The sequence below is a fragment of the Caretta caretta genome, chromosome 7 (genome assembly GCF_965140235.1).
Source record: "Caretta caretta isolate rCarCar2 chromosome 7, rCarCar1.hap1, whole genome shotgun sequence".
NCBI classification, from domain to species: Eukaryota; Metazoa; Chordata; order Testudines; family Cheloniidae; genus Caretta; species Caretta caretta.
Window position 1 is genome coordinate 118,741,774 of NC_134212.1, and position 27,511 is coordinate 118,769,284.

Below are 27,511 nucleotides of genomic sequence, written 5' to 3' on the forward strand. Positions count from 1 at the left end.
CAATCAATGCATTAGAGATGGCTATTATGAAAGATGGTCATAATTTCATTTCTTTTTTCTGTTGTGAATCATGACCTCTATGTTCTTGGATCACTTACAATAATGCCTTTTAAAACACCCCACAATTGCAAAAAGTCTTCGTAAGACCATACTTAACATAAAGTTCTGCCCTGAGGAGCTCTTAACATATTGATTCTTTGCACATATATTAGCACCGTCCATCCAAGGATTTCGGTAGCTTTTATGAAGACTGATTAATACTCATGACATCCCTGTGAGCAGGTAATGTGACCAGGTTCTTTTTACAGGTGGCAAAAAATGAAACACATACAGTTGAACTCCAGCATTTTCAAAGTTGAGTTGCTAAAGTCAGGCACCTCAATCCATGCTCAGGACCTATATAAGTGGCCTGATTTTCAAAGCCCAATTGACTTTGGGAGCTGTAGACGCTTTGCTAGTCTGAATGTCAGGTCACGTATTTAGATGCTGAAGTATGGTGACGTGCAAAGTCAGACAGGAAGTCAGTGCCAGAGCTAGAAATAAAACCCAAGGGTCCTACATTGCAATCTGCTGATCTAACCACTTGACCACCTGATACCTCTGCAGGTAGCAAGGACCTGAATGTGCCATAGTAATCTGCAATATGGATATAAAATCAGAGGGTGAAATCATGGCCACATTGAAATCACCCAGAATTTCACCCTTTGACTTTACGTACAAACAATAGGGACAGGTTGTGCCACTGACTGTCAATTTCAGTCACTGCCAGTTTGTTTGATAGATATGTTGTCACCTCCGGCAACTGCTGCTATGTTAAACCGTTGCTACACAGTTTCATTCACCTTTACAGTCTGCCTAATATTTTCCTCTTGCCTCAAAGAAAAATGAATGATGATGGTAACCCTGGTTATAAAATTCCCTTTTATATTGCAGTTAACATCGGGAGGACGGCCACACTATTACGTGTCCTATAGGAGGAATGCATTTGCACAGATGAAGCTGCCAAAGTATGCTTTGCCCAAGGTATGTTATTATTGCTGATATATTCACACTCACACAGATGGATCCCAATCAATTCAGAGGTGACTGATGCCAAGCGGTAACTTCAGAATGAGCTTTAATTAACAAAACTTGTTTTTAAAGAATATTTGAAAGCTGAAAAGAGCGTACAGCTGTGTCAGCATTTCAGTCAGTCAAGGACATCAGTATGAAATGTACATTTGTGCTCAAGTCTGCGTAAATTGCTATTTCATTTTATTCAATTAACACCGTTGGGGGCGGTTTGCCTTAAAATTCTCCTTCCCCCCCAGTGTGGGTCACTTTTTTATGCTTTGCCTCATTAGCAGATTTTAATGGGAGGCAAGCAAAAAGATGGGTTTTTTTGTGTCTGCTCCATATCTTCCCTAATGAAGAACAATGGAGAACGAGCAATGGAGCCTGAAAGGTTATCCTTGCCTTATGGAGCTGGGTTTTTGAGATGCCTATCTAAAAAATGTCATTCTGGGGGGGTGGAAAACCTGTGTTCCATTGGGAAGAGGTCAAGGCTTTGCAGCTGGACTTCAAACATCTTCTTAAACAAAAGGAACATCAGTCTTATTTCTTTCTCAAAACAATGTCACCTGCTTTACTAGAATTCAATTGTGTGGCCTGCTAGGTAGCTATCAATGGTATGGCCTTCCAGGTTCTATCTGGAATCAGATGTTTAGGGCCAGATGTGGGTTACTGCTACACAGGGCAGTGACCATCCAAATTCACAAGGTTCCTGGAACTCTTCCATTGTTGTTGGGTGGCATTTGGCCTTCTCTCCAGATCCCATCTCCTCTACCTGTAGATTCCCCCTGAGATTTCATTTGGTGGCCCCTAGTTCTTGTTCCCATAATATAAGGACTAGGGGCCACCAAATGAAATTAATGGGTAGCAGGTTTAAAACAAATAAAAGGAAGTTCTTCTTCACTCAGCGCACAGTCAACCTGTGGAACTCCTTGCCTGAGGAGGTTGTGAAGGCTAGGACTATAACAGGGTTTAAAAGAGAACTAGATAAATTCATGGAGGTTAAATCCATTAATGGCCATTAGCCAGGATGGGTAAGGAATGGTGTCCCTAGCCTCTGTTTGTCAGAGGGTGGAGGTGGATGGCAGGAGAGAGATCACTTGATCATTACCTGTTAGGTTCACTCCCTCTGGGGCACCTGGCATTGGCCACTGTCGGCAGACAGGATACTGGGCTGGATGGACCTTTGGTCTGACCCAATATGGCCATTCTTATGTTCTTAAGATGTGGGTGGGTCTTTAAAGGGATCCATGAAGGTACAGGTCTGTCTGTTGTGGTGACCTCAAGGGCCACCATGCCATGGAATCCTCCTGAACTGTTCCAAAACAGGGCTATCCCAACATGTGTAAGCGGATCTAAGCTAGTTACAACTAACAAGGTCAGCATTAATTTACCCTTGCAGGTTTGGGTGTGTGGGTTGGGGGATGATGTCCTCAGCAGTCTCTCCTCCCATCCCACAGCAAGTTCTTTTTCATAATGCAGAACCCGCCCCCGTGCTGCACCCAAAAGCTCTAGTCACTTTTGCAAATCTTGGCCCAGGTATTCTTTCACAGAATGAAACTCCCGCCATCCTAAAGAACCAGGAGGAATTATCCTATGAAGGCAGAGCAGATTCAAATAAGCGCTTATTTGAAACAGAAGTTTAAAAAATAATTGGAATCTTTTCAGACCAGTGATTGTAATGCCCATGCAAAATGACCCTTAGAATTCCCACTTGCAACTAGCTCAGACCATCTGTGATGAGATATTTGGTTTGAGTTGTGTTCCCACTACATGTTTAGTTCTCCATCTGTCTTTTCTCTGAGATCTACGGAGCACTGGGGAAAGTAAAGTTATGATTAATTTTAGCCTATTGTAAATGAAATAAGAATTGGAACAGTAAATGCTGTTTGATCCAAGTGTGAGTATGATGTTTAAGGAGAAAAAATGCTTCATTACAATCTCATAACATTTTCAAAAGATGAAGAGCTACATTTGGTGTAGAAGAAACTAACAGGAAAAATGCATATATTTGGGATGCTGCTATCAAAGCAGGAGAGCTGCCTTTATTAAAAATGTACAAAGTGCTGTGCTAGCCAAAGGAATTGAAACAAACAGTTCCTTCTATGCCTAGATTCTCTTTAATCTCTCTCCACTAAGAAATTGGGCCCAAACGTGGTAAACAGTGCTGACAGTGCTAAGCTCTCGAATGGCTCGTGGGGTTGAGGAATGGAATACAGACATTTTCACCTCTGCATCTGTCACCTCTTTTGAATTTGTACCAGGGAAGAGAGTTGCCACCTGACAACTGGTGGCTTTGGTGACATGAGTTGATGGGTTGCAGCCCAGCTCGTGTGGGCAGAGTTTATGCCATAAACCCCACAATCACTGCTGCTAATAATTATCGTCTGAGCAAAGGGCTGAATGGGTTGTGGACTCTTAACTCCCTTGGTTCTTACCTGATATGTTTGTCTTGCCCTTGGAGATCGTATCTCTGAGACTGGGTTAAGAAACATTAATTGATACAATGAGAGGAAACCTTGAGTTGCAATTCCCATTCTGTACTATGGCATCATGATCTGTAATGGGTGGTTCATGATCTCTCTAATAGAGTTCAGCACAGAATAGCACAGGTACACCTAACATTTCACTAGTGCAGTCCACTTAAACTCACCCCATTTCTAGACATACCTAAATCTCCAGCCACCAACTTGTGCTGGATCTGGAGTAGCTTACTCATCAGCTGTAAACATGAAGGCAGACAAAGCAATGTGATTGTCATATAGTCAAGTCATTTATATAGTTCTAAGTTAGATAATGATGGAAAGGATCGGTGTTGTTCATCCATTTTATATCAGTGCTGTCTTACCGTGTGAGTCTGTAGCCCTGTGGAGGAAGCAATAGCCAGAAAAATCCTAAGATATAGAACATTAAAAACAGCTGACAGTGACCACAATTGACCGGATAAATCAGGTATTGCATTCCTGCTGCTAAACTTGCCAAGAGGCAAAGTTCCCCGACCAAGTGAGAAAAGGGCAGTCACGTCGTGTTAACAGTTCAGAAAGCTTTGGCCTTTAGACTTTCATAGACACCCGATCAAATTCTCAGGCATAACATTGCTCTTTCTCTTGTCTTTGGAAAGACAGGAAGGGCAGGCACTAGAAACCCATGTTAATGTCCAATCCACCAGGCTATGCTGCATCGAGGGAAACTCGCTGACCGAATCCCAAGAAGGGTTTGGACTAACACAGCACCCAATTGATACATTTATGTTAGTCTCTGTCCGTCATGTGCTTAGTGCATATATAGGACAACAGACCCACATGCAGAGGCAAATGTAAGTTGATGTAATGTACACCTCCTTCTGGCCCCTGTAATGTGTATGTTATACCAATGTAGACTCACGTTACACTGCATTGGACTATTGGAACAGCTGGACTGTAATCACAGGGTGTGATGTAGCGTTAGCTGAAATACCCAAACTAGATTTAATCTACCTTGTTTGGGCACCAGAGAGGTGAAGTTTCTGAGCGGATTAGCACCACAAGTAATCGCCCAGTGTTCTGGGCGGGCTTGGACAGCCCCCACTAAAGCACCAGCTGCCACAGCTTGTCTACAGCTAGATTAAACCAAGCTCGTGTATGTCTACTAAAAATGCAATCACACCCTGTGCTTGCAGACTAGACATATCCTTAGATTCCCTCAGCCTGAATTGGATTTTCTTACTCACTGAGACTCACCCCAGTTTGGAAAGAAAAGATTTCAGTGAATAAGTGACCTGATTAATTTCACTGGCATTCATGAAACGGCCTTCAGCATTCCCTAAAGCTGGTCAGATATCGGGGAAAAATCAGTATTCGGTGAATAAACTATTTGATCAAAAATGGTGAAATTCCTGAAAGAGTATAGTTGCCAAATACTATTTGACCAGCTCTACTTACAACCTCAATGATGCATTATCTCTGAATTTGGCTGAGCCACTCCTAGGGTGTATGTCTGTGCGTATACACATAAGGGACTCTTAGTATATGTCCACACTGGGGAAAAACTTGGGTTAGCTGCTCCACAATAGTTAACTCAGATTAAAATAGCATCGAGGACATGGCTTATAACTTGGTTGAGCAGCTAGAGTTTAACTCTGGGTGCTAAGTTAAAATTTGAGTTGCTAACTTGAGTTAAAAGCTGAGCTGTTGTGTCTTCACTGCTGTTTGAACCCAAATTAGCTAACCCCAGTTACAAACACACCTTTCTTTGCCACACAGATATGCCCTAAATCGTTGCAAGCCAGTGTGATTTATCCCACCTTCTACATCATTGCAGAATGTAACCCAGTCTATTTGCCCGAAATACCAGATTATTTTGGGATGTTCATTACTGTGATGTAATTAAGCAAGTCAAAGTGGATGTTCATCCCTCAGATATAAAATCTAGGGGTGGAGGAACCAGTTGAGATAAGGTGAGCTTAACCTTTACTTGACATTCCCAGTGAATGTACTAAAAAAAGGGTTTTAACTGGAATTTTTTCCCCTATTGTTTTTCACGCTTCCATGCTTCAGCAAGAAGTGTGAAAACCCATCAGGACATTTTATTTGTGAGGTATTAATAGAATTAACAGAAGCAAGAGGAAATATCATAGCCAAAGAAATCTACCTCAGATAAAGTTCCCCAGTTTTGCAGATCAAAAAGGTTGGCTGAGTTTCGAATAAGTGACCAAACAGTGGGATGTCAGTCCAGAGCAAGAGGGAACGTCCTCGCTTTTTGAGGGTTAGCCAGTGCCAAGGAAATCTGGATTATTTTTTTCTCCATAGTGTTTTTTTTTTTAAGGCCAGAAAGGAACATTCTGATGATCTATTCCAGCGGTTCTCAAACTGTGGGTCGGGACCCCAAAGTGGGTTGGAACCCTGTTTTAATTGGGTCACCAGGGCTGGCTTAGACTTGCTAGGGCCTGGGGGTGGAAGCCGAAGCCTGAGTCCCACCGCCTAGGGCCAAAGCCGAAGCCTGAGGGCTTCAGCCCTGGATAGCAGGACTCGGGTTACAGGCCCCCTGCCCGGGACTGAAGCCCTTGGGTGGGCTCAGGCTTTGGTTCACCCCTCCTGGGGTCGTGTATTAATTTTTGTTGTCAGAAGGGGATCGCGGTGCAATGAAGTTTGAGAACCCTGAAATTCTATTCCATCTAAGGGGCAGAGGTCATCTGTTTGTTATATGTTTGCACGGTGTGTAGGCACACTGGAGTCTGATCCTTGACTTGGATTCCTAGGTGCTATGGCAATATAATTAATTAATAACTGCAGAGGCCATAGAATTTCACTAGCCATTCTGGCATCTGTTAATTTTTGAGGGACACTGAACTCCCACAAAATGCATAAGAAGTTGCTGCTTTCTTATCTTAGCTCAGTAATGTACAGTGATTTCCTTTTCAATCACATTTCATGTTTAAGATGTAGCAAGGGGGAAGAAAACCCATCTGATATTATACATTTTTATAGAACCCTCCCTCCTCACAAACTGCTGCTGTACAACAATGTGCTTAAAAGTGTTGCCAATGTGAATGTTCAATTAACACCTCTGTGGTTAATTACTACTTTGCAAACCGGCAGAAGAGTTGCTTGCAGGAATGTTGTCTACAATTTCTGGTTAGATTCTAGAATGAATACAGCCCTTGATCTTCCAGGATTTAACCTCTGTTGACCTTGGAATTGATACAACTGAGTTGTCCTACAATATCATGCCTCTGTGTGCTTTCCCCAGGATATGCATGTTATCAGCACAGATGAGAATCAAGTGTTTGCAGCTGTGCAGGAGTGGAACCAGAACGATACGTACAACCTTTATATATCTGACACCAGAGGGGTCTACTTCACGCTGGCCTTGGAGAATGTCAAGAGTAGCCGACGGCTGGAGGGTAATGTGATGATCGACCTCTATGAGGTATGTCACGAGTGCTAATGATGCAATCCCACCCTGGCACTTCGTGCTGTTCCAATAACATTGCTTTTGTGATGAACGTTCACAACCTTGTACCACGAGTGTGATTAGTGGAGACATTATGTGGCTGAACACCATCACGTAACTTTGGACTGGTGCAATGCCTTTTATCCAAGGACCTCAAAGAGCCCAGATTTTGTACTGTTGTACAAGAAGGTTCACCCTTGAATCTCCTTGTAAGATCTGGCCTCAACAGAACTGGCCATACACTTAGGGGAGCCCATGCCTAACTCAACAGCTCTACGGCACCTTGCAGTTGTTGCAACCATTCACTACCTGGGAACCCCCAGAAGGAATTTTAGCTGACTCAGCCAGAATTCCTGCTGTGGGAACTGTAAAAGCCATAATCTAGTGATCACATAAAACACACAACACCCTGCCTAGGTGAAGTCCCAGGGCCATAGAATCCCAAGGCTGAGGGTCTTTATGCTGCACCTCTAAGAGTCACAGCCCAGAACTCATAGTCAAGAGGTGAGGGAGGAATGGCAGCTTTAAGCCACTTGTAGCACCCTCCTGATTCTGAGTTGCTCTGGGGACTGGAGTGGCCCCTGGTGTTACTTAGACTCCCCATGGCATCTATCTAGATTATGACTACCTCCCTGAGCACCCCAGAATCTCCACAGAGCTGTGTGCTGAAGCCCCACCCTGACTTTCTCTTAGCATGTTCCCTATGCCAGACCTTGCAAAGGTGTCCTTGGAAGGCAGACTAGTAGCTGTCTTCTGCAGTGTCTGGATGGTGGGAATCTTCCCTGGATGGTACCTGGGCTTTTAGGGCCCCTTTATGGCACTCTGGCTCATTTGCATGGCACAAAGAGGCTGGAGCAGGGCAAAGTTCTCACCCTAGGTGTCCTACAGGTGGTTTCCCACCTTGAAGGATGAAATCCATTGAATAACACTGAGTCCCTCTAAAAGGGAAGACACTTTTACCTCAGTATTAACTCCATGAGCTGGATTGACTTTGAATATCCTTTAACTGGAAACCACCTTGAGATGTCAATGTAGAAAGCCCGAACGGGTGCTGTATAAATGCAGATGAATTGCAGGGAACGGGCATGGCCATTTCATCATCCTGGTGAAGTCTTCACTATTAATTGATCTGCAACTTTGGCAGCCCATGGAAAGGCTGTTGCCTCTTATTACTGTCAGTTCAAGGAGTAGTTTCACTGCATTATATAAAGGTGTCCTACATCCCAGGGGGAAAGAAAAGCCTTTGTTTTATTAGGCTGACAGATGGTAGGAACTGGGAAGCGTCGGATCTGCTGATTACCTAGATAGAAAGAATACTGGCTGACACTGAGCCTGGCAAACCTCCCTTGAAATCTGATGTTCTGGCTGGAGGAGAGCTGGAAGCCATCCAGTGTGAATCTCCCAGTAGGATTGTTGCAAACAGTAAGTGTTTAGGGATAAATGGAGATGAAAAACAGAAAGAAAATCCAAAGGCAAATTAAAAAAGTTGAAATCCTATAAACTCTGTGCAGGTGTGAGGACAGCAGCATCTAGAAAAGAGTGTCTGTGGTGTTTTTGCAGCATGGGTACTGGTGCTGGGATGGGGTCAAGTTGGTGTGTTTGGGGCGGGGGTGTTTGTCACATGTAATCTTGTCTGGTTTCAGTGGAGTGTGTGAGGGTGGCAGTGTGTATAGAATAATTAGGCCAGATCCTCTCTCTGGGTACGTCTCCTCAAAGGGGAGGTGGACTGAGCCTGATGAGTACTGCTATTGTATAGATGATGGAAAAATGTTCAAATTTCAAAATTCCCAACAAAAGAGAACCAATTTTTTCACACAATTTTTGGGACAATTTTTTTTTACTTGCTCTTAGCAAAACTAGTTTCACTAGTTCCCTTAAATGCCCAAGATCTATATCATCCAGGCTAGCTCACTAGTATATAGAAACATGCAGAAAACATGGTGTAATTTTCACTGAACATTTCACTCTTTGGTTTTTTGGTCAAAATTTAAAATTTTAACAAAACATTTCATCAGAATCATGCAGCCACGATATCTTTGGTCAGTTCCGCCAGTAAATGTTCATATTTTCAAAGGAATTGCTTTTCAGAGCTCTCTTAATACAGCATAGATTCACAGAGTCTGAGGCCAGAAGGGACGATTAGATCGTCTGGTCTGATCTCCTGTCTAACATGAGCCATGACATTTCACCCAGCTACCCCTCTATTGGACTTGACTAAAGCACATCTAAGTTATTTTTTTATTCCCAAATGGTCTAAATTTTTTTTCTGCTAAACACTGATTTTATAGAAAAATATTTGGTGTACCAGTTGTTTCTGAGCCATCATTCTTTTCATCCCCTTCTGTCTTTATTAATAGATCTTTTTTCCCTTATAGTGCTTTCCCCCCCTCCATTACATTTGCAAATGCCCGTATCTTTTCCCTGCCAGTCTGTACTGAAGCTGACATTGTGCATCAATTCCTTCACTTCCCTGCTGTCAGAACAGGGGTGGAGTGGACACTTGAACCACCCCGATGGCAGATAGCATGTTCCCTCCCCCTCCAATCCCATCATAGCTCTCATAGTTTATAAAGCAACAGCCTAACAGACTCGCTCTCAAGCTACAGTGGATATTGCACTATTGATTTTCAGTGTGTTGAACAACCTGGAATGTTTTGCAAGGGGCGTTGAGCAAAACAAAGATATTTTCCTGCTTGATTCTCACATGACTCTATATGTAATCCACCTTTTAACAACGCAACATAGCAACTTTTCACAACGCCGACGGGATGTTGGGTCTGGGAGCATAGCCTTGTGGGTAAAATATTGGACAGGGAGTCAGAAGATCTGGTTCTTATTTCTGACTCTACCACAACCTTAGGCAAGCCACTGTAACTGCTCTGTGCCTCAGTTTCCCCACATGCAAAATTGGGATAAAAATACATGCAGGGGATTCTAAGGTTAATATACCAGTGATTAATGAAGAACTTTGAGATCCTTGGACAAAGGGCACTATAGAAATGCAAAGTATTAATTTATTATTGTTTTGTTTCCAAGGGAGCAGTTGCTGTGGTTGACTCAGCAGAGAGAAATGAGTGACTGTTCCTTGTGTATTTCCTCTTACCAAAGAGAGAGGTTGTCACCTTGTACTGAGTGTTACCTACATCATTTCAGGTTTCCACACTCTTTTGAAAGCACAGGCTTTCTCTCCCATCTGCAGCACTTCTCTGTGTTGTTCCAATAAAGCCCATAACTTTCCTCCTTTTAACACCCATTGGCAATTCTCCCCCTAGATTCCATCACACAGATGCTGTGACTCAGTCCCTACAGGGTTTGATGGATAATCACATGTGCACATCAAAGATCGGAGTCCAACTGATATTTTTTTTTCAGCCATGTCAATTTTTCCTAGGTAGCAGGGATAAAGGGAATGTTCTTGGCTAACAAGAAGATTGACAACCAAGTGAAAACTTTCATCACCTACAACAAAGGAAGAGACTGGCGCTTGCTGCAAGCTCCAGACACTGATCTGAGAGGAAACCCTGTTCGTTGCCTCCTAGTAAGTACTGCTTTAAAAAACAACAACAACTTTCCCCCAGGTAACAACACAAAGATGATACAGGCTTTTAAACAATAAATAGGACTGGTCTTCATGGCTATGCTGTATGGCACGGACAGGAAGCTTCATTACAAGGGCACAGTGATGCTAGGCTTGGGCAGCCAGACATTATGGGAAGAGCCAGGCTATTTTATTTTATTTATTTATATATCTTTAATGAAGGAAATGTTCTCCAATAAGGCTTCTTTCTGTAGAGCTGATGATCTCCTCTGAGGCAGCCGGTTCTGTCACAGTGTTGTTGAAATTCTGCACACTAGGTGGGGCAAACGAGCTATTTGTAGATGCCAGCGGGGGACCAGTGCAGGTTTCAGGAAGGATCTTCCTGAGATATGGCAGTCACCAGAGATGGGCACAAGCTGCAGAATTAAAAGGGGGACGGGGGCTTTGCCGTGTCTATTGTAGGTAATTTATTATTAGATGTTTCTTGTTTTTCACTTATGTTGCATAGCCAGAGACTAGGGCAGTCAACACATTACAAAAATCTGTGTGTTTATGTATAAAATCGTTAGCAAAACCAACTCAGAGGAGTTTCTATGGAATTTTGCAACTGTTTCAAAATAAATATCCTAGTCTCACCTCCCATGCCCATACAGAGATTGGGATAGTAATCTGGACACCCCCACAGCTCCGACTGTTGGGAGCGAGTCAGGATCAGGAAGCACTTCCCATAATGGTTTTGCTGTACTTGTGTCTTTGCTGTAGCCACCTGCTGTCTCTCATCATCGGCTTTGATGGTAAACTCTTTGGGGCAGGGACCATCTTCTCATTGTGCGAGTACAGCCTCTAGCACTGTGGGGCCCTGATCCCTGGCCGGGGCCCCAAAGTGCTACGGCAACAGTATGTAATAAACACCTGTGGTAGGTGCATGGTGTCTGCCTGGAAGTGCTTACAGTCAAATCCAAGTGCATCTAGATCAAAGGGTTCTGGCTCAGCCCATTATAAATATAGTGGCCATTTGCAAAATTCAGATCTGGGTCAGGGCTTTGGTTTGGGTTCATCTCCTGTAACACAAATGATGTACCCCAGCAGAAGAGCCCAGCTCATTTGCAGTGGGGGTATGTACTTTCTCAACAGGGTACCTAGGGATTTACTAGCCTTTTTACAGGACAGTGGGACTTTCACACAGAAATGACGGAGACATCAAGAGGAGAAGGTTACTAGGGTGGCGGGCAAGGGGCAGATTAGATCAGCACAACAAAATGCAGATATTTCTCCAAAGGTTATCTGAGCCTCTTGGGTGTGCAGAACCGAGCAGGGCATCTTATGAGAACAGTTTCTCCTGTAAGATTTTCAGGACTTGCTGCTTCTAGTCAAGGCAAGAAAAATACAAAAATTTACAAAATTTACAAAATGTATTTACAAAAATACATACAAGAACCCCAAACTCTTACTGGACAAGTCACTTTCCCCTCTCTGCCTCAGTTTTCCCATCTGTAAAATGGGGATCATGATACTGACATCCTTTGCAAAGCTCTTTAAGATCTACTGATAAAAAGTGCTGTATAAGAGTAAGGTGGTTATTATTAACAAATAAATTTGTTAGTCTCTAAGGTGCCACAAGTACTCCTTTTCTTTTTGCAAATACAGACTAACACGGCTGCTACTCTGTAACCTATTATTATTGTGTTTTAGTACTTCTTCTGTTTCTGCAAAACTGGCAAGAATTGGGGGCAGAGGGGGAGTGGAAATGACACGTAAGGAAAAATAAGTGGATTTTATAGGCCTTCAGAAAAGTTGAGACTTGAGTTCTGAGCAAGGTAGGTTCTTACTTTATCCACACCATTTAGCTAGCCCCTAATTGTGGCACATAAGAGGTGGGAAGTTAGTGGACAGAGCCCTATGTTTTTCCCACTCCACCTATGCTCCTTGCCTCCCATTCCCCAGAGAGCCAAAGTAGAAATGAGCAGCAGTCCTGCAACAGGATCTTCAAAGTAATGAAGGAATCCGAGAGCTATAGGAATGTCTGGCAGACTGAAGGGACTAGGATTTTGGAGAGTTTGGGGTCTGGTCTGGGAGCCCAGTCCTGTAAGACTGAAGATAAACCAACAGCAGTTTCAGCTTCTGAATTTTACATGTAATCATACTGAGTATTTATATTTTTATTAATTGTTATTCTATATATTACAGTAGCACCCAATCAGTATGGGAGTTTCATGGTACTGGAGAAACTCTGTTAGGTATATAGTTGTTATGCTCCTCATTTTACAGCTGGAGAAAGTGTTGCACTGAGTTCAGTGGGGTTGCCCTGCTGTGAACGAGAGCAGAATTTTGCCTAGAGAAGTTAAGTGAGTTGCTCAAGGTCATGCATCCGGACAGTGTCACAGCACCAATTATCCCTGTAGAGCTATTTACCCTTGGCCCCAGGGTCAGCCCACTGGTCTACACTGCCTCACCAATATCCGGGCTTGCTTTGCATCCTGTTGCAGAGATGTAACAGCTGTCATGATACCTGTAGAAACAGCCCACAGCTTTTCCCAGTTTGTAGCTGAGTCGCCGGTAGCCACAACATAGGTTACCTGTGCCCTTGGGCTAGAGACAGGATTTACAAAGCGCACAACTCTAGTAACACTGACTGTAGTGCAATGGTTATGAGCCGTTTACACTGGGGAGAGAGCAGCTCCTGATGACAAAGAGTGGTTGCTCTTTTTTTGCTGTTCTTAAACACTCTCTTCTTAAGAACTGGATAGCAAAGGTTTGGATAACCTCATGATTATCAACAGGATCATAGCTATGCAAGCCAAAGGCAACACCCGGCTTCATCCCATACAGTGCTGTGGCTGAGTGCATGTCATCTGACAGCAAGCTGAGAGATGATGGGGCAGGAACAAGAGCTGGGGAACTCAGTCCTGCATGAAATGGCCATACTGCTCCCCAGCTATTAATTTACTCCTGACTAATATGAGCAGTAAAGTCAAGGGGGGACTGCCCAGCCAAGCACCTCTTTGTACTCTGGATTCCATTTAAATTTCTTCACAAGTGCCCATTCTCCATCCAAATCTTGCCCCATTTTCCCCATTTGCTCTCTTGACTAATGGAACAAGCACATCATTGGTTTGTTTATTTCCAGTCTGTGCAGGGGACTATGTCTCCTGTTTAACCTACATCCCATGTAGCCTCCACTCGGTGCTGGAGAGCAGCAACCTTGCACTCCCTGTCACGCATTGGGCTGGGAACTGGATGATCTAGGCCTAAATGTCAGGCCTGATCTAATGTCCATATGACTCTGTCCACTGATTTCAGTCGGCTTTGGGTCATTGCCTGTAGGAGTAGGGAATGGGAAGGAATGGGGCCCTCCCTCACTCATCTTACAGCATTGCACAAACTGGCCAGGTGAAATACATGGTCAGAGGGGCTTGTTTGTTTTTCAGCCTTCCCCTGGAGTGTCAAATTATAGAAACAGGCAGGATGCCACACCCATTGGCTGAGCCAGTATGGATACTTCTTCATGCTTAGGTATTAACAAGGGATGGAATACCAGAAGATCAGGGACCAACTAGGGCACAGAAGGTCTGGATCACAGGTTGAGCTAGAAATGTGCAAGGAAGGAATTAGAAGAAACCTGAACTAAACTGACTTACTAGCACGTGCTGGGACAGGTCTTCTTTCTGAAAGAGCCAGCTGCCAGTTTTCCTTTCGTTGGTTGAATAAAAGTGAGAGCCTTGTAGCAGGGGAGAGGAAGGGGGGAACTGTACAGAAAATGCACCGGTGATGCGAAGTAAGAGAGCAACAAGCTTTGAGTTGGAGGAGAGACCCAAGCTGTTAAAAATCTTCTTTCAATTTTGGGGCTAGTGGCAGTGAGATTGGCACGTCTTGAGTCCTCACGCTGCACAGAGTCACAGAAAGCAGAGCACCGAGATTGGCTGAGCAGAACTGCTAGAAATGTAGTAGAGGCTTGAAAATAAACCAGGGCTCCATGGGGACATTTTGATCAGAAGGAGCACAGGAAAAGGGACTTGTGGAAGTGCTATAGAAATAGGCTATTGTGCCCAATGGGGCAGGGTTTTAGGCTGGGGCTTGCAAAAGCACCTCGGGGTGTTAGTTACCCAGCTTTGAGTGGGCACAATGGGGTTTGAATCCATGACTAGGGCTCCTACGCACTACCACAGAACGAATCAATCATAACAACAAATAATGATGTCTCAGTATCATAGAAGAGATGATAGGCTGTGCAGGGGTAGGCCTAAAAGCGGAGACCAGAAGCTGGTGTTTGATGCGGTGGAGAAGGGGGAACCAGTGGAAGGAAGCAAAGAGGGGGTCAAAGTGACAAGCCAGGATACCTTTGCATGGATGTACATGGGGCAAGAATGCATTTGTCAAAGCCAGAGAGGAGAAGGTTGCAGTAGTCAAGATGCAAGATGATGAGAAGCTGAACAATAGTTTTAGCTGTGTGGGTGGAGAGGAAAGGTCAGCTTTTAGGTGGTGCTCTAATCTTGGTTGGGGCATCTAGGCATTACTGCATTATGACAGGCAGGATGTCAGCTCTTGCACTGGGGCCTGGGTCTTAGTACTTGTTTTTATATACCCTGAATCTATGTAATAATGATGGCAATAATAGCTGGCTTTTATATAGCACTTTTCATCAGTGGGGCTTACACCTATACAATATATAACTATGAAGTGATACAAATACAAGATAAAAGGAAACCTCAAGCAGCATAATCTAAAAGGATTGAAGTCTAAGAAGCGAGCTAATCTCCTCCCGACATGGCCATTGGGCTCACCTTTGCAGGAGTGGTACTTGCTGACTTTGGTGGTTGACATCCTCATTGAGGGACTCGCATTTCAAACTCTGAGAGGCATAAGTATGTCCACAACAGGGGCAATATTATGCTCCAAGTGACCATCCTGAACTAGCCAAAGGAAGGCCTACCATTAACAGGTTGGCATTTGAAAAAAGTTTGCTATGCTACAGCATTGCAGATACATCCTTTCACTCAGTAAATCACAACCTTTCTAGTCTTCACTGTAGGTCTCATCCATGTCTAACTTCTATGAATCGTTCTGGGGCACGGTGCCCATTCTCTGGTTAATCATGATCTTCTTCCCACTCCTAGAAGGGTGTTGGAGGGCAGTGGGTGTACCTTTGTTTCTCACGTATGCTCTGTGGGGTTCCTCCAGTCTTTGCAGATGCACGTGGTAGAGATCGTACTTACAACACTACCACAGAGTGCATGTGTTATTATTGGACCAAATCCTGAGAAAGGAGCTGAGCAACTCCAGTGCCTGTTAGTTTCAGTGGAGGCTTCATGTGCTCTCACCTCTCTAGTTTGTCTGTGTGCCAGGCACTCTGCAAACATAGAAGACCCATCCCCTGCCCCTCTACATCCTTTTCCCACCCACAGATCTTCATGCCTTCTGCCCCTAGTTCCAGTCCACCAAACACACTCTCTCCTCTCATCCAAACCACCCAGATTCTCAGTCTTGCTGTTCTACCCCTCCTCTGCCCTTTCCCTATTCGGCACTCTCATCCCCTCTGGGTTTGATGCTCTGTCTTTTTGCAACCTGTGTAAAATCCTCCAAAGAGATCCATGCTCACAGAGGCTCATTGTCTCCGGTTGGACACTGCATGGGAGCGAGGGATCTTGAGTGGGGATCTGTTTGCAAGATTGGACCCTGAGATTGTAAGCTCCTTGGCTCAGGATATCTGTCCCTTTTAAAATCATAATAATAATGAATGATGAATAATACCAGCAGTTGCATGCACAATGTATCTGTGGCATCTCCTACTCCTCTCCTCTTTGTTGTTGTCCTTACAATTTTGCCTTGTTACTATGGCATGGAACAGATCTCTTTAAATAAAAGGAATCAAAAGAGTGGGAGAGAGAACCAGCTTTTCGCTGCCAGGATTTGAAAGACAGTTTGGGGTTTGCCTTTTCATTAGACTGCCCGTGTCAATACATAGCGGCTTGCAGTGCTTCGCTCACAGAGCTGTGCTAATGGTATCCTCAGACCTTGTTACACTGTTGTTCACAGACTGGCTGGCATATGTCCCTCGGGCTGGCGTTCCATTTGCTTCCAGCTTTTGGGTTTTTTTTTCTATTTTGCAATTAGCTTTTTTTTTTTTTTTAGCCTTCAGGAAAGGAGTAAGGAAAGCTAGGTTCTCACGGATTGTCCACAATAGCAGGGGACCCCTTCCAGTCCTCTGTTCTGATGTTCCATGGTCATCACTCTGATGTACGAATGACCATTGGGAAGGGAGAATGAATGGGATGCCCTTTATGACTTGTCTCTTCCCCCCACCCCACTCTTTTTCTCCAGCCCTATTGTTCGCTGCATCTTCACCTAAAGGTTTCAGAGAACCCCTACACTTCAGGAAACATCGCCAGCCGAGATACTGCCCCTAGCATTATCGTGGCTTCTGGTATGAAACATTCAGTTACTATCTGTTGTCCATAAATTGTTGTATACATCAGATTCCACCTATTGCATTCCCACTGTGTATGGAAATAGAAGTATTTGGACTTTGATCTTGTAATTAAGTTTCCCTGCCAAACTGAAATCACAATTCTTCCCCCTCCCCAACACTGAAATCCTTTGCTTAGGAAAAGGTAAAAATCCATTTGTACCACTGAGGCAGCTCGCTTTCTGATGTCCTAAAATGTTGTTGTTGCACTGAATCAGGTTCTCCTTACAGGTAACATCGGTACCGAATTGTCAGACAATGACATCAGCATGTTTGTTTCATCGGACGCTGGGAACACGTGGAGACAGGTAAATAACGTGAAGCACAGCCTTGAGTGTCAAATGAAGGGAAGGTGAGTTGCTTTAAAAAGGCGATCTGTTTTTGTTTTGTTTTTTCCCTTTTTGGTGGCAGAATAATTGGTACTAACCCAAGCGAAGGGTAATTCCTACTGGCTTTTTTCTGATGCTATTTCTTGTTAAAAAGTGGGAATGTGTCCCTGCCACCAAGGCTGGTATTTTCAAATACAGCTGAAGGGAGTTTGTTTGTGGCTTTCCATGGGAGTTTAGCTGCACTAGAGTTTTGGGTGGCTGGAGCAGACATCTAGAGAAGGAAGGCCCAGTGGTAGGGCACTTGCATAGGATTTGGGAGAGCCAGGTTCAATCCTTGCCGTAGACTTTCTGTGTGTGTGTGCAAATTACTTAGCTTCTCTGTGCCTCAGTGTCCCATCTGTAAAATGGGGATAATAAAACTGCCCGGCCTCATGGCGGTGTTGTGAAGATAAATTAAACATTGTGAGGCATTCAGATACTATGGCATAGAAATTGCCACAGTGGATCAGGCCAGTTGTCCTTGTTGGACCAGTTGCTTCTAAGGAAGGAGTTAACCTTGGAAATGTACACGTGTCCATGGACCCATCCAAAAGAGAAAAATTCTACCAAGCCCCTGCCAACAAGTGGTTGGCTTGTTCCGGGAAGGGGATATAAACCCTCATGCTTTAGGACCTGATCCAAAGCCTGTTGAAATCAATAGGAGCCTTTCCATTGACTTGAATCGGCTTTGGATCAGGGCCTTAGATTACTAGCCCACTTCTAATAAACTTGGTTAGGAGGAAACGTTTGCCTTTGGACACATTATCCCATAACTGCCTACTCCAGGGTTTCTTCTCTGAAGCATCTGGTGCTGGCCACCCTGAGACAGGATATTGAACTACAGGACTTGATCCAATATGCTGGTTCTTTCATTCCTATGTTCCTAAGCATGAATGTTTCGGTTGCTTACATTTTGTATCCTGTCTAATATAACGGTGTATATTCTTAGTATCCATATAAATGTCTAGTTTTTTCCCCAATATGTTTAAGTTTTTGTCCTCAGTAATATCCTATGGCACTGAATAGTACAGGTTAACATGTGTTTAGTTTAAAAAAAAATCTTCACTTTTATTAAGTTTTCTGCCTTCCTATTTCATTGGCAGTCACCTTTTTTCATTTATTATGAGAGGACAAGTGCTGTCTCTTATTCCTTTCATATTACTCTTAGTTATACCCTTGTGTGAACCTCAACAGTTCCTCTCCCTTCTGATGATTACACCCTCCAAACAGTTATCAAGGATCCCCATCCAGTCCTTGGTCACTAGCACGACCACTGCAAAGACAAACAGTCTCTAAAATACAAGGTCCTCTCTGACCCGAACAGCACAGCAGAATCATGAGCATATTTTCTTCTTGATGGAGCACATCAAGCCAAGGACTTAACCTGAAAGAAGATGGATGAGAATGAAAAATATCTCGTGTTCTGCTCGGACTATAAATCTCACACACAGAAGCAAAGCCTCATGACACACGAGTTAGACACTGTGATTACTGAAACAAATGTGTTTGCCCCCTTCCCTCCCCACTGTTCTGCATCTTAAATATCCCTTACTCTGAGAGCACATAACTAATGAAATTTAGCAATCAGGTAGAAGGCTGGATAATCTAATGCATGGCTGCTGTGCACCATTAAATATGTTGTAATAATTAGCTGGCATTTATTTAACATGCAATAATTCTCATACATTGAAATTAAGTGTATAGTTAGATGTTTTTGACAATGCAAATAGTCAGTCTTGGACTGGCAGTTGCTCTGCCTTGCAGGAGAGATGAGTTTGGGGGTGGGGAGCGCCATTGCTTGGGCCCTGACTCTGAAGTGTCTGATACTGGCCCTGATGATTGAAGGGTGCTGGATTCAAGGGACCACTGTTCTGACTCACTCTGTATATTCCAGCATTCCAGTGTTCGCATGGGCTGGAAGCAGTGGGGAAATGGAGAACAGAGTCCTTCATGTTGCTATAGAGCACTTCCCTTCCCCGCAACCCCTCCCCCAGAGATCAACATTTATGGAGTCTGGATGTTGCTCCCATTTTAAAAAAAGGAAGGATGAGTCAAGCCGATATGAGCGGTGGAGAGGAGTTCCGAAGGTGAATAGAGGGAGAAAATGGCAGGGATTTCCAGGGACACTCGCAAAACTATTTCTCTGTGGTACTTACCTGACCCGCATCTCTGCAGTATCTGAGTGCTCACACTGTTAGTGTGTTCCTCTTCACCACACCCCTGTGAGGTAGGGAAGTGCTGTTATTTCCATTCTACGGGAACTGGTGGGGAACTGAGTCACAGAGAGACTCTGAGTTGTCCAAGGTCACACAGAGAGTCTAGGGCAGACTAGGGAAATGAACCTATGTCTCTCAAGTCCCAAGCAAGCATGAACCACTGGACTGACTTTCCTCTCTACTGGAAATGTGCCTTTATTCTTGCTGGATCTGAGTGAATAATTAATAAAATGAATAATTTGTTCGATGGATCTTCTCACCTTTTTGTTGGAGAAATGGCTGCAAACAGATCCTGGGTCTCCATCATTTATTTGCTATTCAAGAGCATTTTACAAAACTCCTTTTCGTTCCATGGCTCGCTATTTGAAATCCAAAATTCGAGCTCTGTTGTGATCGGTCACAGAGTAGCATATCTTCTCTCTGATTGGAAGAGTGCAACTCTTATGATCAGGTGTGTACATTTAGAACCTGGTCTTGTGTCATTGAAGTGGATGGAAGCTTTTCTATCGAGGTCAATGGACATGAGATTAGACCCCTAAAATCTGAATTCCTAAATTAGCCAAGCAGTGATCTTAAAATGTGCTATCTGAGGACTACTACCAAAACTGGACTACATGGATGTTTGCAGAAGAAGAATGTAAAAGGGACCCGGCCAAAGGAAACCTGTTTTAATATGTAAACAAATACTGAGGGAAATAATTTTTTGCATTGTTTGCCCAGCTCTCTTTGTTCTCTCAAACCCCTCCCATATGGTCTTTGTAAGACACCTGCAAAGTGAAGCTTCCTGCACCTCAAACAAAGCTCCCCACTCTGCAGGGTAGGGATGAGTGATGATCTAAAAGTATCATATTTCAAATAGATTCTCCCTACCAGGTAGCAGGATGAAATTCATTTGACAAGGGGGCAGCAAGATAGCAACATAAAAAATCGGAACTGTCTGGGTAATAACGTGTCTTTCCCCTGCTCCGTAGTTTAGTAAACATATTCCCATCCAGTGCCTCTTCCTGAATAAGAGTGTGGCCTTTTATCAAGGCTAAGGAAAACAGACCTGGGTATATGTATGTTTTGCAGATCTTTGAAGAGGAGCACAGTGTTTTGTACCTGGATCAAGGTGGAGTCCTGGTCGCCATGAAACACACATCTTTGCCTATCAGACATCTATGGTAATGACTGTGACCGTGCTGATCCCATTTGTCAGGGAGTCCTTCATTCCAGATTATGTGCTGCTGGCAGTTAAACTGTGACTAATTTTGTTCAGCTACATGCCGGAATATGTCAATTAAGAAATTTACAGGCATTCACTCCGATAAGGCTAAAGCGGTGCCGGTGATTTCACACGTAAGTGCAAGTGGGGAAACAGGTTATTTAGTTCTGGCACCAGATCCTCAGTGATGGTAAATCAGCATCATTCCATTAAAATCAGTGGAACTACACTGATCTGCCCCAGGTGAAGGTTTGGCCCCTTGAGTCTGGCCATTAAGTTGGAGTTTGGAGTAGGCTCAGTCTCCTGATGGGTGCTTTATTTGCAAATCAGTGGCTGAAATTATCTCCGAGATGGAGGGCAGCAGTTCGGCCACAACTTTATTCGATCGCATCAGGGCTATCCAACGCATAAAGTAGCATTGTCACCACTAGGAGCAGCTGTTGTACTACCCGGACAGAGCATCGCTTTGTGCTGTTTATCCTTACGCAGCCAGCCCTACAGTCAGTGTCTTGCCAATATCGAACACACACAGATCAAGGTTTTAGAAAGCGACAAGTGGTTTTGGATTTTCATCGTGAGACGCCTGAAAGGGACCCCGTTTTCAGAAAGTGCCAAGCTCCTGCACTCTGAAAATAGCTCCTTTTAAGGTATCTCAAGCTGAAAGATCACAAGTCACTTTTTAAAAATCTTGGCTGTGGAGTCCTGTGGATTGCCCTTAAAATTACAGTCTCACACATGACTTCATGAGTTACCACCACTTAAGTATTGGCCACTGATTAGCAGTATCATGCCAGACTAGCTTGATCAATGCTCTGATTTATGATGCCCAAAACAAGTAGTTCTTTCTAGGACTTAGACTGCGGTGGCCAAGAGCAGAGACAGCTGTTTGTTTGCTCTGGCAGGCTAAAAGGATTCAGCAGCAGTGGGATGGAGACCTTTTAGCCAAACCAGAAGAAATCTTTGTGTGGGGCATTAAAATCAAGATTATCAAAAGCGACTTGGTTTTGGAAGCCTCAGCATTATGATGCTCGCCCTGTGACATCTGAAAAGGGCCTGATTTTCAGAGGGCGGGTGCTCAGAATGTGCTGCAAATCAAGCACCTTTAAAGCAACTCGGAGTAGGCACCCAAAATCCTTAGTCATATTTTTTAAAACTTGGCCTGCCTCGCTGTTGAGGCTGCTCCTACCTTTTGTCTCTTTATGTCGAGCAGCTCCATTTCCTGCAGCTGTGTCTGAGAGATGGTGACGCTTCTGCTTTTCCCACTAGGTTAAGTTTCGATGAAGGGAGATCCTGGAGCAAGTACAGCTTCACGTCCATCCCACTCTTTGTTGATGGGGTATTGGGTGAGCCCGGGGAGGAGACTCTGATCATGACGTAAGTGACCGTGTAAAGGGAAAACAGCCAACATCAAGTAAAGTCTGATGAGAACTGCACCATAAACACTTACTTGGGCCAGATCCTTCTGTAAAGACACCTCTGTCCAGGCTATGTATGGGACCATGCTACTATTTTTAGGTGCTAGCTCCAAAAGAGCTAGCACGTGTACATCTCCCTGAACTGGGAAGTCTACAGTGTGGATGTACCCTCTGATGCTTCTGAAAATTTGACCCTGGGTAAATGCCATACTGAGCAGGCTGCATTGGCGATGCCTTTGAATGTATAAACTCTTCCTTCCTGTGCTCTGTAGAGTGTTCGGACACTTCAGCCATCGCTCCGAGTGGCAGCTGGTGAAAGTGGACTACAAGTCCATTTTTGACAGGAGATGTGCAGAAGAGGACTACCGGCCGTGGCAGCTCCATAGCCAGGTAAGAAGCATGAAACTGGATGTGAGTTGAGGTCTTGATGATTCTGCAGCTGAACACTGGTGAAGACCAAGCTCTTTTCCTGCTAACTTGGTGGCTCAGAGTCACCGGATGAAACTATTACTGGTCTGTAATATTTCATTTCAATTATACACTGACTTCAAGCTGCAGCCTATGGGCTGCTTCCATCTCTATGGATGCAAGCCAGGGCTTAGAAAGAAGCAGGTGTTCCAAGTTTTCCCTGGACACCTGCAAGCATGGCTCAGATAGTCATGTAGGCCCAGATCCTCAAAAGTAAATAGGCATCTAAGTGCCAATACAGTCAATGGGACTTAGGCACCTAAATACTTTTGGGAATCTAGGCCCTAGAGTATAATTCCTAGCTCATGACACTTTTTACATGGTGTTTTATATTCTGTAGGGTTAGAATAAACTATGGCCCAAATGGTCTAGTGGCTTATTGAAGTCAATAGAGCTGAACTCCTTTACACTGTCAGAGAATAGGGCATATCTATTTATAAACTTCTTGGGAAAGGGTTTAAGAGGTAATATAAAATTAAAGTGGGCTGGGCTTAGATTGACTATTCCAGTGAGACACACATGCCACCCTGAAGTCCCAACTGTGGGTCAGATGGTCAGCTGATGTACATCTCCTGTGAAATCAGTGGAGCAACACTATTTTACACTGGGCACTGTTCTGCCCTTCATTTACATGAGCCAGGCACAGCTGTGAAAAAAACTCCATTTACATCCAGGAATTCAAATGGGAGTAAAATATAACAAGCCTGACAAATGTATTTTGTTTTTGTCTTTCTGTGCTTGCATAAGCTAAAAAGCCAAGGTCTGCACAGTCCATCTTTGATTACGTCTGCTTCTGAGCATGTGAAACTATTAATGGAAGACTGCCCCAAATTCTTGCCTCTAGATTGGGTTCCTATTGAGAGTGCAAGTCTGAGCCTTCTCTTCTGTGATTTCCCTAGAGAAAAAAAATATTTTGCAGGGTGCTTGAGTCAGTTATATAACAAGTGTTTGAGTTCAGTACATAACAGACAATACGCTCATCCTGCACTCCAAATGTTTGGAGTAGCTTTATGTACAAACAAATGACAGAGTTCAGTAGAGCTGGTTAGCTGAAAAAGAAGACTTAAAAAATGGACTAGCTCTGTCTCTTCAGTATCTCAGACATCAGAGGGATCAGTCTGTGCTGTCAGTTGTTATAGTACTTACGGTACAAATCAATCTGATCCGCAAATCAAAACTCTGGATTCAAATACTCCTGGACTTTGTGGAAAAGTTTTTGGTCCACATTTGGATACACACATTAGCCGATAGGGCAGATTGTCTGCTGGTATACATTATGCAGCCCCTTTGGCTTCAACAGTGGTTGCTGCTCCTCTACACCAATAGAGAATTTGGCCCACAGAATCATCCTGTAATACAGTCAACACAACTGTTAAAATTTACCAAATTGGGGTGACAAAAATGATAACGATGGCGTAAAGATAGACTGTTTTGTTTTTGATTTCAGGGAGAAGCATGCATTATGGGAGCAAAACGGATCTACAGGAAACGCAAATCGGAGAAGAAGTGCATGCAGGGAAAATACGCTGGGGCCATGGCATCGGAACCATGTGTTTGCACAGAGGCAGACTTTGATTGGTGAGCAATGCAGATGGGATACACATGAGAGATGTGCTTCTGCCCATGCCAACATGAGACTCACTTGATCTGCATACAAAGGGTTAGCCTTGCAGATATATAGAGGAGTATGTTTGGGCAGGTATGTAGATCGATCACCCCCTGCTGGTGTAAGGAAAAAGCAACAGCTCAGGAAAAGAGTGACTCAGAGATCTGCTGGAAAAGGCAGCATTAACCTCCCCGAAGAAATTGTCAGGATCACCATTTGCAAAGGCTCCAACGAGGCTGAATTGACATAATCACCTGTTGTCTAGCTCATGTCCCTATCCTGTGCAGCATTGCACACTTTGGGGGCTGAACTGTCTAGGTGTGAACTCCTGAGCAGAGAGGTATTGTGGTTATTTTGTGCTGCTCCAAGCTCATCTCCGGGTGCCCTTTCCATTGCCAGAGGCCCTCCACCAGGATCTGTGACATGTTGTGAATTCAACCCATAAGCTAAAAGAAAAGGAGGACTTGTGGCACCTTAGAGACTAACCAATTTATTTGAGCAGAAGCTTTCGTGAGCTACAGCTCACTTCATCGCATGTCACTAGTACTCCTTTTCTTTTTGCGAATACAGACTAACACGGCTGCTACTCTGAAACCCATAAGCTGTAACATGGGGCCTAAGAGATTCAGCTCATACGCTATTTGCAGCCTTGTTGTATGTGTTGCTCCAAGGATATGATGATTTTTACTTGTTTTTGTCCTCTCTTATAATTGATTTTTTTTTTTCAGTATAAAACAGACAGCCAGTAAAAGCCAAGACAAATGAATAAAAACAACTGGTGCCATAAATTAACTCTGCAAGTGTAACTCAAACCTGATAAGCTGCTTTAATGATCTCATCTTCAAAGAGCATTGTCCCCCAAAGAGATTTGTGGCAGGCGTGCTGGGATTCTGGAATACAGGGCAGTGTGATCTAACAGAGAGGAGCGGCTCCATGTGTAACCATGAAAAGATCATTCAGTGCAGCTGGGCACTGTCATTAGCTATTCTTGTCTGGATATGTCTTCCCAAGGATTGGGATTGTGACTCCCTCACATCCCATTGAGCTCCAGCTGGTTTTAAGAATATTTTCGCATCATATGGTTCCTTGCGTCTCTTGACATTTCATGCACATAGAGGTCCTGATTCTGAGCTGCATCCAAGCTCCTTTACATCACTCTGGCAGTGTAAAGAAGACAGGAACCAGCCAGATCTTCCCACTGGGGAATATCATGGGTTTAAGGGCATTGCCTGGGTGGGTAGGACCAGTGGAATGGCCTTATCATAACCTGACCCCTTTCCAACATAGGGGTGTGCCAGGAGCATGCTCAGGCTAAGGAGGAATTTAGGGGGTGACTGGGGTGTGGCCAGGGCTCCAGCTACTCTGGATTGCTGAATGTCTGTTGGGGACCATAACAGCCAAGGTTTAAGTGAGGACTGCCCCTGGGGTTGACCAGTTGTAATTTACTGTGGACACAGGGAGTCAGTTCTGTTGAAAATCCTTTTACACCCCCCAAACCCCCACCCCCTGCCCTCCCCTCTGGTGTTTTCTCATTTTTCATTGTTTATTTCCTTAAAACGGAATCAGTGGGTTTTATTAGTTGTCTTTCACTTAAACTGAAAATCTGGGGCTCCAGGCACGGCACTGCATTGTAGAGCTAGGAGCAATGTGATGAAATTTACAAGAGGAAAAAAGCATATTTCTTCTATGTTTACTTAAAAAAAAAAAAAAACAACGGAGAAAACTTCCTGAGGGGAGAGAGAGAGACATCTGCTAGATTTGGTGTAGTCTCCCAAGGAAATGTTGCAGCATTGGAACCTGCAGCTTTCTTTTCCGAGCTGATCAGCACCCACAAATCCCACTGAAATCTGTGGGAGTCAATGACGCTCAGTACAATTTGAAAATCAGGCCAGGATCCCGGTAGACCTTTAAAAGCAAGCTGGACAAAATACTATTAAAACAATGCTGTGCTGGCTGGCGACAGGTCTAGCTTGGCTGTGAGGACTTTCCCAGCTCTTATGACTATGATTTTGTTGTAGCACAGAAGATACAAACATACAGTCACTGGGGCAAATATCGCTGTCCCCTCCTCTTTTCCTCTTTTTCTTTCTCTCTCCTTTTTTGATTCATTCACTTTCTGGAATTGGATTTTGATCCATTTTGGTGTCCGCACAGCCCACCGTATTGTCCTGGGAAAAAGCCCAGCTCAGTAGCAATAACTAAAATAGGCCACTTGATTTGCTTTCCTTTTAATATAAAAAGTCACTTAGTTTTACCTAGATTTCCCAGAGAACCTTGGGAAGCCAAAGAGAAAGAAATGAATTTAGTGACTAACAGCAAGCCTTGATCTGGAGGAAGGAGATGGCATCAGGACAGCAATTCTGCTGGTTCCACTGATGTTGTGGCCCTTTTTTGTTGTGCTAACACAGGTCAATCTTGACTTAGGATCTAAAATTGTGTGTGGGTGCTTCTGTGTGTCTCCCCTGGCCAAAGCAACAAATATGCCCTTATAAAATAATTTTTGTAAAGCTTCTCTCCTAGAAATCTCATAGAATTTGGGGGACATTTACAATCTTTATCTAACCAAGAACAGAGAACTACTGGCTGAGGCTAGGTTGGCTGTTTCCCCCTCAACAAGGCTGAACAACCTTGTGAGTAACTTCCGGCTTTGGTGAGCTCTCCTGCTAGGGAACCTCCCCTGTAATTAGCTAAAGAAGAAAACATTAGGGGACAAAGGCAAAGCTGCAGGTACTTGCATGGTCTGTGGCTCACAGCCAGAGGGCAATAGTGCTTCAGAAATGAGGTAAACCTGCACTTAGCTTCCATTCCTAAGGCAAATCCTTCCTAGCAACTGCCTAGAAACTAGATTGTATTTATTCATTTGGGTAAATGGATTACACCGCGAATCACATGTTATTAAAGCACTAACTTACCAGTTTCAGAGTAACAGCCGTGTTAGTCTGTATTCGCAAAAAGAAAAGGAGGACTTGTGGCACCTTAGAGACTAACCAATTTATTTCAGCATAAGCTTCCATGAGCTACAGCTCACCTGACATTTTAGTCCTTTCTACAGCCTGAACACTCTCTCACAGCAGTGTCTCTCCCATAGCAACACCTGTAGTCACAGAAAGAAATCCTTGTTTGGGTCAATTCTTTGGTCAACTAACTTCGGGCCAGTTTCTAGCGACTTATTCCATTAGTATTCCCATTGGGCCTGATTCTTATTTACACTGAGGGGTTTAAGCTGTCTGTAGTTACTTTAAAACACGTATA

At 43.9% G+C, this 27,511-nt stretch overlaps 1 protein-coding gene across 2 annotated transcripts in view; it reads left to right on the forward strand.

Moving 5' to 3' along the window:
• SORCS1 (sortilin related VPS10 domain containing receptor 1) overlaps positions 1 to 27,511 on the forward strand; it is a 423,910-nt gene that overhangs the window by 335,684 nt on the left and 60,715 nt on the right. For both annotated transcript variants that reach the window (XM_048857873.2, XM_048857874.2), the window contains exons 8-16: positions 934 to 1,023; positions 6,778 to 6,957; positions 10,373 to 10,519; positions 16,838 to 16,940; positions 17,214 to 17,290; positions 20,638 to 20,729; positions 22,037 to 22,144; positions 22,458 to 22,575; positions 24,101 to 24,231. In XM_048857873.2, the coding sequence (XP_048713830.2) occupies positions 934 to 1,023; positions 6,778 to 6,957; positions 10,373 to 10,519; positions 16,838 to 16,940; positions 17,214 to 17,290; positions 20,638 to 20,729; positions 22,037 to 22,144; positions 22,458 to 22,575; positions 24,101 to 24,231 (1,046 nt within the window). The remainder of the gene's footprint in view (positions 1 to 933; positions 1,024 to 6,777; positions 6,958 to 10,372; positions 10,520 to 16,837; positions 16,941 to 17,213; positions 17,291 to 20,637; positions 20,730 to 22,036; positions 22,145 to 22,457; positions 22,576 to 24,100; positions 24,232 to 27,511) is intronic.